The 17,500-nt window shown below is 39.0% G+C and overlaps 1 protein-coding gene across 1 annotated transcript in view; it reads left to right on the top strand.

The window, feature by feature from the left end:
* The window catches only part of LOC134378720 (cytidine monophosphate-N-acetylneuraminic acid hydroxylase), a 37,242-nt gene that overhangs the window by 3,357 nt on the left and 16,385 nt on the right, over nucleotides 1-17,500 (top strand). The window contains exons 3-6 of the mRNA XM_063098031.1: nucleotides 8,641-8,788; nucleotides 9,156-9,237; nucleotides 10,035-10,172; nucleotides 12,542-12,677. Of these exons, the coding sequence (XP_062954101.1) occupies nucleotides 8,641-8,788; nucleotides 9,156-9,237; nucleotides 10,035-10,172; nucleotides 12,542-12,677 (504 nt within the window). The remainder of the gene's footprint in view (nucleotides 1-8,640; nucleotides 8,789-9,155; nucleotides 9,238-10,034; nucleotides 10,173-12,541; nucleotides 12,678-17,500) is intronic.

Raw genomic sequence — 17,500 nt, 5'->3', positions numbered from 1 at the left:
ATAATTGTGGTTGTTATATCTTCTTTCCCCCCCCCCGGTTTGTGTGTGTGTGTGTGTGTATGTGTGTGTGTGAATTTATATATTAATTTTTAGCTCCCTCCAATAAGTGAGAACATGTGATATTTCTCTTTCTGTGCCTGACTTGTTTCCCTTAATATAATTCTCTCAAGGTCCATCCATGTTGTTGCAAATGGCAGTATTTCATTCGTTTTTATAGCTGAGTAGTATTCCATTGTGTAGATGTACCACATTTTCCGTATCCACTCATCTGATGATGGGCATTTGGGCTGGTTCCAACTCTTGGCTATTGTAAAGAGTGCTGCGATGAACACTGGGGAACAGGTATACCTTCGACTTGATGATTTCCATTCCTCTGGGTATATTCCCAACAGTGGGATGGCTGGGTCGTATGGTAGATCTATCTGCAATTGTTTAAGGAACCTCCATACCATTTTCCATAGAGGCTGCACCATTTTGCAGTCCCACCAACAATGTATGAGAGTTCCTTTTTCTCCGCAGCCTCGCCAGCATTTATCGTTCAGAGTCTTTTGGATTTTAGCCATCCTAACTGGGGTTAGATGGTATCTCAATGTGGTTTTGATTTGCATTTCCCGGATGCTGAGTGATGTTGAGCATTTTTTCATATGTCTGTTGGCCATTTGTATATCTTCCTTAGAGAAATGCCGACTTAGCTCTTTTGCCCATTTTTTAATTGGGTTGCTTGTTTTCTTCTTGTAAAGTTGTTTGAGTTCCTTATATATTCTGGATATTAATCCTTTGTCAGATGTATATTTTGCAAATATTTTCTCCCACTCTGTTGGTTGTCTTTTAACTCTTTTAATTGTTTCTTTTGCTGTGCAGAAGCTTTTTAGTTTGATATAATCCCATTTGTTTATTTTTCCTTTGGTTGCCCGTGCTTTTGGGGTCGTATTCATGAAGTCTGTGCCCAGTCCTATTTCCTGAAGTGTTTCTCCTATGTTTTCTTTAAGAAGTTTTATTGTCTCAGGGTGTATATTTAAATCCTTAATTCATTTTGAGTTGATTTTAGTATACAGTGAGAGGTATGGATCTAGTTTCATTCTCCTGCATATCGATATCCAGTTATCCCAGCACCACTTGCTGAAGAGGCAGTCCCTTCCCCAGTGAATAGGCTTGGTGCCTTTGTCAAAGATCAGATGGCAGTAAGTGTGTGGGTTGATTTCTGTATTCTCTATTCTATTCCATTGGTCAGTGTGTCTGTTTTTATGCCAGTACCATACTGTTTTGGTTATTATAGCTTTGTAGTATAGCTTAAAGTCAGGTAGTGTTATGCCTCCAGCTTTATTTTTTTTGCTGAGCATTGCTTTGGCTATTTGTGGTCTTTTATTGTTCCATATAAATGTCTGAATAGTTTTTTCCATTTCTGAGAAAAATGTCTTTGGAATTTTGATGGGGATTGCATTGAATTTGTATATCACTTTGGGTAGTATGGACATTTTCACTATGTTGATTCTTCCAATTCAAGAGCATGGAATATCTTTCCATCTTCTTGTATCCTCTCTAATTTCTCTCAGCAGTGGTTTGTAGTTCTCATTATAGAGATTTTTCACCTCCTTGGTTACAAGTCTGATTCTTAAACCAGATAGTATATTCATTAAACTTACAGACTGTCTTTTAATAGAACAAGCATTAGTTGTAGAATCAGAAATTCCAGATTTGAATACCAGTTTGCTATTTGTTATTCGTATGTTTCTGAATATGTTTTCTCATCTACAAACAAAAAAAGTCAGAGCTTTTTTCTGCAAATCAAATAAACTAGCATGTGAAGGTGTCTAGTGCCATGTTTGAGCTATAACAGGTACCTAATCATTTATTTATTATTCCTCTTTCTCCTACACACCACCGTGTTGTAACAACCCTTTTATATAATGAATGCTCAATAAGTGAAAGTTGACTTAATGTGTGAAGGTATTCAAAAATACTTAGATGATTGATTATGTATTGAGTTGGGCTTAATAAAAATGTTAAATGTAGTTTTCCCATACACTAAATTTTACTGTTTTGCATAGCTGGTGACTCTGACCCTCCTAAAAGATAGATAACACATTCTGCACATCAAGGTGTAGCTATCAATCACTGAAGGTTGAAGAACTTACCCCCTCCCCACCAGTGGTAGTGACTCGTAGGTTCTTCTTATCCCATACTATGTCCCAGTGCTATCTTTTACCGGGAGCTGCTACTGGAGCAATGAGAACAAATAAAGATCATGGAGATCTTCGCCTGCCAGCAACCTCTGCCACGTGACTTTTTCTGCTGTGTTCCTTCTGTTAGAACTACCCGTACTCCGGGCGGGCCGACTGTCACTCCACCACACCCTGGACTCCGGCCCCGGTAAACTTCCTGTTACTGGGAGGCAGATACCATCTCTGCGACCACCAGTTTGGAAAAAAGCCTAACGAATTTCTGGTTGGGAATAGTGTGGCAGGAGAGTTCCCAGGTCGGCTTGAACCTGCCGGAGAGCAGGCTGCAGGCGGGCACTAGACTCGGTTTATACCGGGGGGATACAAAGGTGAACAAGACCCGAGAAAGATCTACACAGTGCTACAAAGGCACCCAGAGAGACCAGTCGTCTGTGCCTAGCAGAAACCTGGTAGACTTCCCGGGCGAGGCGGTGATGAGCAGGGTCTTGAAGGCCCAGCTGATAGACGAGGGGTGCAGAAGACACACCCCAGCCCAGCACAGTGTGCACAGAGGGGGGAGACGTGCGGCCAGGGAGGCGGAGACTCGACAGAAACCACACACCCGGTGGGGTCGCCACTGCACGATCTAACAGCCTGGGCCAGAGCACACGGAACGGGGAGAAGTCCTGTACAGAAAGTGAAAGCTCAACAGAGATCACACACCCTGTGGTACGTGATCCACCAGCCCAGCAGAGTACAAGCTGACCAGAAAGGTGGATCCCCGGAGAAGCCCAAGACCCGAGGCAACCACACACACAAGACACTAGAGGCCAACTGAGCAGTCACGGTGGGAGCCATACCAAATTGGCAACCACAGCAACATCCTAGTTAGTCATTAGTCTCAAACCGGTGGACTGTGAAACCCCCTGCCACAATGAATAAACACCAAAAAAAAGACACCAGAAATACAAAAAATCAAGAAAGTACACCACCAAAAGTTAATAAATCTCATACTCTAGATCCTATAGAACAAGAAGCCCTTGAAATAACTGACAAGGAATTTCGAGTGATAATTCTAAGGAAACTGAATGAGATACAAGAAAACTCAGCTAGACATCATGATGAAATGAGGAAAAGTATACAGGATCTGAAAGAGGAAATATACAAGGAAATCAATGTCCTGAAATAAAATGTAGCAGAACTTGCTGAACTGAAGAAGTTATTCAGCGAAATAAAAAACACAACGGAGAGTTTAACCAGCAGGCTTGTCGAAGTTGAAGAGAGAACCTCTGAGCTTGAAGATGGGCTGTTTGAAATAACACAAGCAGACAAAAAGAAAGAAAAAAGAATCAAGGACATGGAAGAAAATCTGAGAGAGATATTAGACAACCTCAAGCGTTCAAATATCCGAGTCATGGGTATTCCAGAAGGGGAGGAAAATGGAGATTCCATTGAAAACATATTCAACAAAATAGTGGCAGAAAACTTCCCAGGTATAGGAAAAATCACAGATCTTCAGATCCAGGAAGCTCAACGATCTCCAAACGTATTCAACCCAAAAAGGCCTTCCCCAAGACATGTCATAGTCAAATTGGCAAAACTCAGAGACAAAGAGAGAATCTTAAAAGCTGCAAGAGAGAAGCGTCAAATCACCTATAAGGGAGCCCCAATCAGGTTAACATCAGACTTTTCATCACAAACCCTAAAAGCTAGAAAGGAATGGGATGATATTTTCAAAATACTAAAAGACAAAGATTGCCAGCCAAGAATACTCTACCCTGCAAGGCTATCCTTCCGAAATGAGGGGCAAATAGTATATTTCTCAGACAAAAACTGCGGGAGTTCACTACCACAAGACCACCCTTACAAGAAATCCTCAAGGGAGTACTGGGTTTGGTTCCTGAAAAATAACTACCACTGCCATAAAAACCTAAGAAAAATCTAAACCCGCTAGTACAATAAAAATGGCATTCATGAAGAGAAAACAAGCTAACAAAAACACTACCTACAACCTAAGGAACCAACAAACAAAGAAACCAAACAGTAAATCAGAAAGCAAGGAACAAAAGACACCTAAGACAACCAAACAACCAATAAAATGCTAGGAATAAATCAACACCTTTCAATAACAACTCTTAATGTTAAAGGCTTAAATTCCCCAATTAAAAGACACAGACTGGCTGACTGGATCAAAAAGCAGGACCCAACTATATGCTGCCTACAAGAGACCCACCTCACCCATAAAGATTCACACAGACTAAGAGTGAAAGGATGGAAAAAGATTTACCATGCAAACAGAAAAGAAAAACGAGCTGGAGTGGCTATTCTTATATCTGACAAAATAGACTTTAAACTAAAAACCATAAAAAGAGACAATGAGGGACACTACTTAATGATAAAAGGACTGATCCATCAAGAAGACATAACAATCATAAATATGTACACACCCAATGTTGGAGCAGCCAGATTTATAAAACAAACTCTAATAGACCTAAAGAAGGAAATAGACACTAATACCATAATAGCAGGGGACCTGAACACTCCACTGTCAATATTAGACAGATCATCTAGGCAAAGAATCAGTAGAGAAACACAAGATCTAAACAAGACTCTAGACCAATTGGAATTGGCAGATATCTACAGAACATTCCACCCAACAACCTCAGAATATTCATTCTTCTCATCAGCACATGGATCATTCTCCAGGATAGATCACATATTAGGTCACAAATCAAGTCTCAATAAATTCAAAAAAATTGGAATTATCCCATGTATCTTCTCAGACCACAATGGATTAAAACTAGAAATTAATAACAAACAAAACTCTGGAAAGTATACAAACACATGGAAATTAAACAGCATTCTACTTAATGACATATGGGTCCAAGAAGAAATCAAGCAGGAAATCAAAAAGTTTATTGAAACTAATGAAAACAATGATACATCATACCAAAACCTGTGGGATACTGCAAAAGCAGTATTGAGGGGAAAATTTATTGCATTAAATGCTCACTTCAGAAGAATGGAAAGATGGCAAGTGAACAACCTAACACTTCACCTTAAAGAACTAGAAAAACAAGAACAATCCAATCCTACAGTTAGCAGACGGAAAGAAATCATTAAGATCAGAGCAGAACTGAATGAAATTGAAAACCAAAAAACAATTCAAAAGATCAACGAATCAAAAAGTTGGTTTTTGGAAAAGATAAATAAAATTGACAAACCATTAGCATGGCTAACAAAAAAAAGAAGAGAGAAGACTCAAATAACAAAAATTAGAAATGAAAAAGGCGATATTACAACTGATTCATCTGAAATACAAGGAATCATTCGAGACTACTATAAACAACTATACGCCAACAAATTTGAAAATCTGGAGGAAATGGATAAATTTCTGGACACACACAAGCTCCCAAAACTGAACCGTGAAGACGTAGAAAATTTGAACAGACCAATAACAATAAAGGAGATTGAAGCTGTTATCAGAAGGCTCCCAACAAAGAAAAGCCCAGGACCAGATGGATTCACAGCAGAATTTTACCAAACATTCAAAGAGGAATTGACACCGATTCTTTACAAACTATTCCAAAAGATTGAAACGGACGCAAATCTCCCAAACTCATTCTATGAAGCAAACATCATCCTGATACCAAAACCAGGTAAAGATATAACCAAAAAAGAAAACTACAGGCCGATATCCTTGATGAATATAGATGCAAAAATCCTCACTAAAATACTAGCAAACAGAATACAGCAACACATACGAAAAATTATTCATCACGATCAAGTGGGATTCATCCCAGGGATGCAAGGTTGGTTCAACATACGCAAATCAATAAATGTGATACACCATATTAATAAAATCAAACACAAGGACCATATGATCATCTCTATAGATGCTGAAAAAGCATTTGATAAAGTTCAGCACTCATTCATGACAAAGACCCTCTATAAGTTAGGTATAGAGGGAAAGTATCTCAACATAATTAAAGCCATATACGCCAAACCCACTGCCAATATCATCCTGAATGGGGAAAAGCTGAAAGCTTTTCCTTTAAGAACAGGCACTAGACAAGGATGCCCACTCTCACCACTCCTATTCAACATAGTGTTGGAAGTACTAGCCAGAGCAATCAGAGAAGAGAAGGAAATAAAGGGCATCCAGATTGGAAAAGATGAAGTCAAACTGTCCCTGTTTGCAGATGACATGATCCTATATATCGAACAGCCTAAAACCTCTACAAAAAAACTGTTGGAATTGATAAATGATTTCAGCACAGTAGCAGGATACAAAATCAACACACAAAAATCAGTAGCATTTCTTTTCTCCAATAGTGAACATGCAGAAGGAGAAATCAAGAAAGCCTGCCCATTTACAATAGCCACCAAAAAAATAAAATACTTAGGAATAGAGTTAACCAAGGAGGTGAAAAATCTCTATAATGAGAACTACAAACCACTGCTGAGAGAAATTAGAGAGGATACAAGAAGATGGAAAGATATCCCATGCTCTTGGATTGGAAGAATCAACATAGTGAAAATGTCCATACTACCCAAAGTGATATACAAATTCAATGCAATACCCATCAAAATTCCAAAGACATTTTTCTCAGAAATGGAAAAAACTATTCAGACATTTATATGGAACAATAAAAGACCACGAATAGCCAAAGCAATGCTCAGCAAAAAAAATAAAGCTGGAGGCATAACACTACCTGACTTTAAGCTATACTACAAAGCTATAATAACCAAAACAGTATGGTACTGGCATAAAAACAGACACACTGACCAATGGAATAGAACAGAGAATCCAGAAATCAACCCACACACTTACTGCCATCTGATCTTTGACAAAGGCACCAAGCCTATTCACTGGGGAAGGGACTGCCTCTTCAGCAAGTGGTGCTGGGATAACTGGATATCGATATGCAGGAGAATGAAACTAGATCCATACCTCTCACCGTATACTAAAATCAACTCAAAATGGATTAAGGATTTAAATATACACCCTGAGACAATAAAACTTCTTAAAGAAAACATAGGAGAAACACTTCAGGAAATAGGACTGGGCACAGACTTCATGAATACGACCCCAAAAGCACGGGCAACCAAAGGAAAAATAAACAAATGGGATTATATCAAACTAAAAAGCTTCTGCACAGCAAAAGAAACAATTAAAAGAGTTAAAAGACAACCAACAGAGTGGGAGAAAATATTTGTAAAATATACATCTGACAAAGGATTAATATCCAGAATATATAAGGAACTCAAACAACTTTACAAGAAGAAAACAAGCAACCCAATTAAAAAATGGGCAAAAGAGCTAAGTCGGCATTTCTCTAAGGAAGATATACAAATGGCCAACAGACATATGAAAAAATGCTCAACATCACTCAGCATCCGGGAAATGCAAATCAAAACCACATTGAGATACCATCTAACCCCAGTTAGGATGGCTAAAATCCAAAAGACTCTGAACGATAAATGCTGGCGAGGCTGCGGAGAAAAAGGAACTCTCATACATTGTTGGTGGGACTGCAAAATGGTGCAGCCTCTATGGAAAATGGTATGGAGGTTCCTTAAACAATTGCAAATAGATCTACCATACGACCCAGCTATCCCACTGTTGGGAATATACCCAGAGGAATGGAAATCATCAAGTCGAAGGTATACCTGTTCCCCAATGTTCATCGCAGCACTCTTTACAATAGCCAAGAGTTGGAACCAGCCCAAATGCCCATCATCAGATGAGTGGATACGGAAAATGTGGTACATCTACACAATGGAATACTACTCAGCTATAAAAACGAATGAAATACTGCCATTTGCAACAACATGGATGGACCTTGAGAGAATTATATTAAGTGAAACAAGTCAGGCACAGAAAGAGAAATACCACATGTTCTCACTTATTGGAGGGAGCTAAAAATTAATATATAAATTCACACACACACATACACACACACACACACAAACCGGAGGGGGGGGGAAGAAGATATAACAACCACAATTATTTGAAGTTGATACAACAAGCAAACAGAAAGGACATTGTTGGGGGGGAGGGGGAGGGAGAAGGGAGGGAGGTTTTGGTGATGGGGAGCAATAATCAGCTACAATGTATATCGACATAATAAAAGTATAAAAAAATAAAAAATAAAAAATAAAATAAATAAATAAATAAAAAAAAAAAGAACTACCCGTACTCAAAGCAGCATCGGTGTGGAAAGTGGAACTTGCACGGCTCGTTGATGTACACACCACGGTATATGGTGTGCTCTAACGATAAAGAGGAATCTCCTAGTAAATTCCTCTCACCGTTATAGTCAACTTTGAGCAGAAACTCTTCTCTGGACTCTGGTGAGAGTCTGGCTTTTTCATTCCTCGCTTCTTGGTCAACATGTGGTATGAAGGGTAAACTGTCTCTCATACTAGATGATCCTATTTTTTTCACCTTTTAACCTTTTCATCCTTCTGATCCTAGCTACCCCACACTGAAGAAGCTCGTTGGGAGAAGACCAGATATTCCCATTTATGTTGGAAACACTGAAAGACCTGTATTTTGGAATCTGAGTCAGAGTGGTGTCCAGTTGACTAATATCAATGTGGTACCATTTGGAGTATGGCAGCAGGTCTGAAATCTGTTTTCTTTCCACACTTTCCAGTTATGCTTTATGGGATGAATTTTAGGTGACATAGTCATCTTAAGGTTAAGGGAAAAAATGGCCAATGTTGTCTGTGCGTGGTACCGTGTAAATTTAACCTTTATTTGAGCTTTAGATGTTGAACATCACTGTCCTAGGTAAAAGATGCTTGTCTTTCCATTTACTAATACAATATCCCTATAAGACAGGCTAAGAAATCCAATTCTGAATAAGGGGATTTTTCACATTTAAGGTCTGATGTGCCAATCTTTCCAGAAAAGGTGACAACCTTCTCAAATATTGAATTAAAAGCCAAACTGACATACATGTTGTTGATTTTATTGTTACATTTCAGGTAGACAAAAATCTTCGATTCATGATTTTGATGGATGGCATTCATCCTGAGATGGACACTTGTATTATTGTGGAGTACAAAGGTACTTTCTCATCCTCATCAACAAAGAAAAATGAAAAATACTCTTGGTAGGAAGGATAGCAATAGCCATGTGAAATTTCATTCTATGTTCATCTTCTTCCATCTTCATTTTCAGAGGATATAGTATATTATATCCTTGTCTTAGAAAAAAATGAGCTATCTTTCAGGTAATCTTTCCAGAGAATGAATTACCAGTAATGTAGTCTAGGTAGTGACAGGTGCAAAGCTTTTTTTCATAAGGCAACAAATATTTTATATTTCACCTATAGTAATTTCTTCAAAACTACCTTTATTGAATAAATATCTTGTTACTTTCACCTTGAAATATCATCAGGTACTATAATCATACATTTCTGCCTGTCATATGAGAAGATTGCCTTACCACCCCAACGATCACTTGAATATGAGCTTTGCATAGAATTTTCAAAAGACAGAGGGATTTGTGTTGATCTAGTCTCTCCTCCCTTGATTCCTTTGGACTCAACATCTGGAGATGGTTGGGGAAGGCAGCCCATCTACAATCCAGAGTGGAATCAAGCTAATTGTCTTCATGAGATACCCAGAATCCACCAAGTCAAATGGGATGAATTTATTCATTTGAAAATTCAGAATACACTATTGGAGACTAGGCTTTGAAATCTTGCTCTCTTTGTTTTTTCTTGGACATAAGCAATTCTTCTGTAATCAAATAAGTCAAATTATAAAGTCTGTACTTGGAAGACCTTGCCAGCTTGGGAATTCAGACTACAGTGTTCTAGATTTCATCTTGAATACCCATCCTTCTTTGTTTCTCCACAGGTCATAAAATACTCAATACAGTAGACTGCACCAGACCCAATGGGGGAAGGCTGCCTGGGAAGGTTGCTCTAATGATGAGTGACTTTGCTGGAGGAGCATCAGGCTTTCCAATGACTTTCAGTGGTGGAAAATTTACTGGTAATATTTTACATGAAAGTAGTACCAAGCATTAGGCATGGCATTTTGCTAGAGGCTGTGAGAATAAATGCAAAGATAATTGAGACATGACTCCTCCCCACAAGAAACTTACAATGTTACTGGGAAACCAGACTTGTAAATTGCAAATATTACAGTTTGCAGCCCAAAATGTGATGTTGGGGCCGACCCCGTGGCACACTCGGGAGAGTGCGGCACTGGGAGTGCAGCGGCGCTCCCGCCGTGGGTTGGGATCCTATATAGGAATGGCCGGTGCGCTCACTGGCTGAGCACAGTTCGGGCGACACCAAGCCAAGGGTTGCGATCCCCTTTCCGGTCACAAAAAAAAAAAAAAAAAAAAAGACAAAATGTGATGTTAGAGCATGAAGGAAAGGCTGAGATCCGGGAGCATCTCATGGGGAGCCAAGAAAAAGAACCATTTGGATTCGTGGTATAGACCATAGAGCAAAACAGGAAAGGTCCGAAATTGGTAATCCAAGCTTAAACACTCTTGGAATTGGTCCAGGATAGGGTTTTTGCAACTCAACGTGGGCGCATCTCTTGCCCTGTGCAATATGCATATGGAGGAGCCACACAGCCAGAGAAGGGCTCTCTAGGGTGTGGAATCCAAGGCAGGAGCCCTTCTGTTCTAAGTTCCAGGATGGTGCTGAGGTTGGCATGGAGGAAAGTGTGGTGTATTTTGCTCATTTTGGTATCCTCAACAGTAGCATTGTAAATGCTCAATAGAAGCCCAATTAATAAGTTAATACATTTGGTAAGTGATCCCTAACAGTGTGGCCGAAAATGCCCTACTTGCAGTGTAAAGATAGCCTCTGTCTAGTTCTTTGCTTTCTTCTGTAAGTCTGTATTCATTGCCTGCCTCTCAGAGTGCGAAACCACATGAGAGATAGAGGGAAGGCTCCTCAAGGAGTTAAAAGTGTGACTGGGGAGCCAAAATGTATGTATTAAAGGTTAACTAGCATAATCCCATCCTTGCGTGAGTGTGTATCTGTGTGTGTGAGTGAATGCACACACATGTATTTAAAAAGGTCTAGAATATACCAAAATGTTAACAATGGTTATGTCTGGGCTATGGGTAACTTTTATTTTTTTCTACATCCTTATCTGGGTTTGTCAATTCATAGCAATGATAATAGTAACACCTCCCTGACCCTGTGCCCTATATGCTCTGAGTCCTGCCTAACTCCTCAGCTTCCTTTACTGCCTGTTTTCACGATGCTTGCTGTGTATCAGCCCACACTGTCCTGCTGTTTTGTTTCTCAGCTGCAACGTACCAAGTACATTCCTATCTCAAGCCTTTGCATTTGCTGTTTCCTCTGCTTGGTTGTGCTCTTGCTCCTGATTGCCACATAGCTGGCAACCTTCCTTCTACAAAAACCGTTTCATCTCCTGTGTCTCAACCAAATGCCATCTCTTCACTGACCACACTGTCTGATGCCCCTCTGTCCCACCCCACTCACCCCATCTACTCTCTATCCTATTGCCCTGTTTTATTTTCTTTGTAGCACATCACTTTTTGCAATGACTTTATTTACTTGTTCATTATTTGCTTCTCTTGCTAGAATAAATGCTCCATGAGATGAGGGACCTACTTTTTCTCGTTCACCATTTTCTCCCCAGTGCCTAGAACACTGTCTAGCACATAGCAGGTGCACAATATATATTGGCTCAATGAATCAATGAGCAAATGTGAGGCAGACATCATGATTCTTTATGTAGAGGCTGACACAGACATAGAGAAGTTAGGTCATTTGCCCAAGTCTGCACAACCAGACAGTGATTGGTAAGAGTCTAGAACTTTTTAACAAGGTGCCAAAGAACAGAGAACAAGAATAAAAGCCACACTTGGCAGCAGAGTTAGTTCTGATAGATATTCTCTGAAAGCATCCACAGGAAAGCAGACGGCAGCTGACGTTTATTAGATGGATCAGGATTTTGCTCCTAAGTCTAATGGATTCTAACCTCTTTGCTTTTAATCACTGTGCATTGCCAGCTTATGATGTACATGCCTTACTTTTATAATCTACTAAAATAATAAAGCCATTTCCGTGTTAGTAAAGTGTTAATAATTTCAAGAATTACAGTGCCTTTAAAATGTGCACCACTCAAGGTACGACTATGTATGGGTCCAAATGTACAAGGAGAGAGCTCGGTGCATTTTCCTAGTAACCAAATGAAGTTTACAAAATAAAGCTAGGGGGAATTCTCCACTGATGACACAGAGCTTTGTTCTGTTTCTGCATTAGTTCTGTATCAAATTTATCTCCTGAAAGAGTTCCAGTCTCTTAGAACATCTGGTTTTCTGTGATTTCTGAACAGAGGAGACAGTAATCCATATCCTGTCATTTCAGAGGAATGGAAAGCCCAATTCATTAAAACAGAGAGGAAGAAGCTCCTGAACTACAAGGCTCAGCTGGTGAAGGACTTGCAACCTCGAATTTATTGTCCCTTTGCTGGGTACTTTGTGGAATCCCACCCATCGGACAAGTAGGGCTAAACATTTTGTACAACATTTTTGTGCATAAGTTAATGTATGCCAGAATGAGTGGCTTTGATGTGACTATAATGTGAAGTGAGAAAGAAAGTGATTGGTAGGAGTCTAGAACTTTTTAACATGGTGCCAGAGAACAGAGAGCATGAATAAAAGCCACACTTGGCAGCAGAGTTAGTTCAGATAGATATTCTCTGAAAGGATCCGCAGGGAAACAGATGGCAACTGACGTTTATTAAGTGCATGCCAGGAAGTGAACAGGGGGCTTTTCACTAAGTCATCTAAATTCATTCCTCAACGAACTGTGAGGAATGTGATTTTATGCCTTTTTTGCAGATAAAGAATCTGAAATGAGAGAGGCTAAGGGTCATTCCCAAAGTCAGCCTGTTGGAATCACTGTAGTTGAGAAGTGAAAACTAGTGTGCTTAGCTGCAAAGCCCCTTCCTCAATACCACACTACATTCAGAAAATCGAAGTTGTCTTCTCATATTTTGGGTATCTAATGTGATTTTTCTTGCAGCAATATAACTTTTACAAGTGCTGTGAATCATTACCAATTTATGGAACTGTTGCAAGAAATAAGACAATGAATTTGATGATCTTGTGCTCTTTGCCAGTGCTCACTGGTGACGTCATGGAACACCTATTCCAATTCAAGATTTTCTTGAAACAAAAGAAATGCTTGCCAAATATTCAGGATCAAAGACAAAATGTGGCAGTGTGATTTATATTTGCTCATCAATATGCATATGGAAAATCTCAATTATTAGTTTCCTAGGACTGTCATAACAAAGTACTACAAACTGGGTAGCTTAGAACAACAAAAATCTATTGTCTCACAGTTCTAAAGACCAGAAGTCTGAAATCAAGGTGTGGGCAGGGCCATGGTCCCTCTAAAGTCACTAGGGAAAGAACTGTTCCAGGGCTTTCCCCTAGCTCTGGTTGCCTCAGACACCCCTTGGCTTGTAGGTGGCCATCTTTTCTCTGTGTCTCTTTACATGGTGTTTGCTCTATGTGTGTATATATTTCTCTGTGTCCAAATTTTTCTTTTTCGTAAGGACACCAGTCATATTGGTGGCCAACCTTCATGACCTAATTTTAACTTGATTACCTCTGTAAAGACCCTAGTTCTCTGACTTACAGGGTATTAGGAATTCAACATGTCTTTTTTGAGGGAACACAAGTTAACCCATAACTTGTAACAAGTTACAAGTTACAAGTTAACCCATAAAAGGTATTTATGTTAAAAATGAAACTTTTTATAACACAAATGAAACTTTTTATAACACAAATCATTAATAATTATTTTACCAGTTTTCTAGAATAAATCAATATGAAGAAGATTTTATTTTAAATTGACAGCATTATAATTCATTGCAAAATTGCTAGAAAAATTTGAAGATGTTTTTTGGTATTGATAATTGAGTTGCTTTTCAATTTATTTATTTATTCCCCTTTGAATTCAATGTTAATATTGAGTTGACACAAGATTTAGTGAACTTATTAAACTTGGATAGACATAGTTTTGAAACTGATATGCTTTTGCTTCAAAGTCGAATCAGTTCTTCTGAAGAAAAGAATCAGTTTGGCAATGTGGATTTGAATATTACATGAAGATGAATTTTTGGTACTTAATTCTTTTATTGGAAAACTTTTCATCGTTTGGAACAACTTGAGCATGTAAATCTACTTTTTGAACTATATATTTCATGAAATCTAAGTACAGATAGATATTTTTGATGAAAATTTAGTATCTGGATTGAAATGTACTCTACATTTAAAATATGCATTGGATTCCAAAGACCTGATATGCCAAAAAGAATGCACACTATTTTATTAATAACTAAAAAAAAATTTAATTGACAGATAAAATTGTATGTGCTTATTATGTTCAATGTGATGTTTTGAAGTATATATACATTGTGTATAAATTGGCTAATTAATAAGTGCATTACCTCACGTTGCTTTCATTTGTGTGGTGAGAATGCTTAATATCCACCTTCTTAGCATCACGGACCTGTTAATGAGGTAAAAATAGTCTCAACTGTAGAGAACTCCTAGGAACTCAGTTGTTTTGGATAATGAAACCATGCTAGATAGCAAATACCTGAAACTGGGTAATTCATAAAGAAATAAAATTTATTTCTTAGAGTCCAAAATCCAGGGACTATAGTGATGAGGGCCTTGTTCTCAGGTAGTGACTCTATAGAGACACAAGGTATGACATGGAAAAATGGCTGAGCAGGAGAGAGTCTAACCTTCTCACTTGTTCTCCTTTTAAAGCCATCAGAACCAGGCCCATCACTCTATAAACTGATCAATCTATTCACAAGGGCATAGTCATCACAATCTAATCACCTCTTCAAGGCTCCACCTTTCAATTACCATGATAGGATTTCCCACCCTCTTCACAGTCATAGTGGAGATTAAGTTTCTAATACATGAAACACTGTGGGACATGTACAGCCCATAGCATTCCACTCCTGGCTCTTAAAGCTCATGTCCTTCTCACAGGTAAATATATTCATTCCATCCCCATAGCCCACAAAGTCTTAATTTGTCCCAACACTAACTTAAAAAGTCCAAAGTCTCATCTGTGAAATCAAACAAGTTATCTACTGCTAAGATACAATGGTGGGGGAAAAAAAAAATACAATGGTGGGACAAGCATAGGGTATGTATTCCCATTCAAAAAGGGAGATATAGGCCAAAGGAAAGGGGTAACAGGTCCCAAACAAGTCTAAAACCCAGCAAGGCAGCCATTAAATCTTAAAACTGGCAAATCACGTACCTTGACTCTATATTTGGCATCCTCTGCACATTGGTGTTGGGTTGGATCCTCAAATCATCAGGCAATCCCACTGCTATGGCTTTCCTGGTTTCTGGCCATGCTTCAGCTCTCCCAGGCTAGTGTTGCATGCTGGTAGCTCTCCAGTTCTGGGGTCTCCATGGAAGTCCTGTTCCCATGACTCCACTAGGCATGGCCCTGGTGGGGGGTTCTCTGCTGCAACTCTGACCCCACGTTTCTGCTTGGCATGGCTCTAGTGAAGGCTCTCTGCAGTGACTCTGCCCTTGCTACAGATCTCTTCCTGAGTCCCTAGGCTTTTCCATATGTCCTTTGAATTGGGATGGAGGCTCCCAAGTTTACACAGCTCTGTCATTTTCAAACCTGCAGACAACACCATGTGGGCACCTCCACGGCTTCTGGTTTGTATTTTCCAAAGTCATGGGTTTGGCCACACTTGGGGCCAATTTAGCCACAGCTGGAGCAACCAGAGCAGCCAGGGTGCAGGGAACAGCAGTATCCTAAGGTGGCCCTGGGCAGTAAGCCCATGGAGGGTACCTTGGGCCTGTTCCCCAAAATCATTCTTTCTCTATAGGCCTCTAAGCCTGTTATAAGAAGGGAAGCCTTGAAGATCTCTGAAACGCCTTCAAGGTCCTTTTTCCAGTCTCTTGATAATCCCTTTCATGTATACTAATCTTCTCAGCAGAGGGTTGCTGGACTACACTCTTGGTTTCCTCCCTTAAACACACTTTTTACACTTTCTCACTCTTCATGTGGCCAGTTTTCCAATTTTTTACCCTATGCTTCCTTTTTAATTATAAATTTTGGCTTTACCTCATGCCTTTACCACTGTAACTCAGCATAGGCTATTACAAGTATACATGCAGCTTCCTGAATTCTTTGCTGCTTAGAAAGTTCTCTTGCCAAATACTGTGGGTCAGCACCTTTAAGTTCCACATTCCATAAACCCCTCACCTCTGTCAATGTTACACTAAAAGGTTCATTGCTTCCTTTCCATGAACAGAATCTAGAGAAAGCCTAGATTCTGGTGAGAGCTTAGAAGATAAGAAAACCAGGGAAAGTTTGGAAGGTCTTAGAGGCTGGTTAAATGGTGGTGACCAGAATGCTGATAGAAATATGGACAGCAAAGGCCACTCTAAGAAGGTCTCAGCTGGGAATGAGGAAGAGTTCATTCATCAGAAATTGGAGCAAGAGTCACCCTTGTTATAAAGTTGCAAGGAACTTGGCTACATTTTGTTTATGCCCCAAAGTTTTTGACCAAGATGCAGTTTTGACAAATGCAAATGCTAAAAGGCAATTCAATGGAGAAAAGATAATCTTTTCAACCAACGTTATTAGAGCAATTGGACATTCAAATGCAAAAAACAAACAAACAAAAAAAACTTTAACCTAAACCTCAAATCATATATAAAAGTTAGTAAAACAGATGTAAATGTAAATGTAAAACCATAAAACTTTTAGGAAAAAATACAAGAGAGAAACTTCAAGACCAAGGGTTAGGCAAAGTCTTTTTAGATATCATATCAAAAGCGGGATCTGTAAAAGAAAAGTTAACAAATTGTGCTTTATCAAAATTTAACATTTTTGCACTATGAAGGAGACTGTTAACAGAATGAAAAGACAACTACAGGCTTTGAGAACATACTACAAATAGCATACCTGACACAGAACTTGTGTCCAGAATATAAAACAAACTCTCAAAAATCAACAGTAGAACCACAATTTAAAATAATAATTTAAAAAATCAGCTCTACGAGTTTTTTGGGTTTTCTATATGTAGAATCATGTCATCTGCAAACAGGGACAATTTGATTTCCTCTTTGCCTACCTGGATGCCCTTTATTTCTTTCTCTTGTCTAATTGCTCTGACAAGGACTTCCAATACTATGTTAAAAAGGAATGGAGAGAGCAAGCATCCTTGTCTTTTTCTTGATCTTAAGGGGAAAACTTTCAGCTTTTCCCCATTCAGGATGATATTGGCAGTGGGTTTATTGTATATGGCTTTTATTATGT

This window comes from Cynocephalus volans, chromosome 5, assembly GCF_027409185.1.
Source record: "Cynocephalus volans isolate mCynVol1 chromosome 5, mCynVol1.pri, whole genome shotgun sequence".
Lineage (NCBI taxonomy): Eukaryota > Metazoa > Chordata > Mammalia > Dermoptera > Cynocephalidae > Cynocephalus > Cynocephalus volans.
Note: the sequence above shows the minus strand (reverse complement) of the source record. Positions and strands in the feature narration are given on the sequence as shown.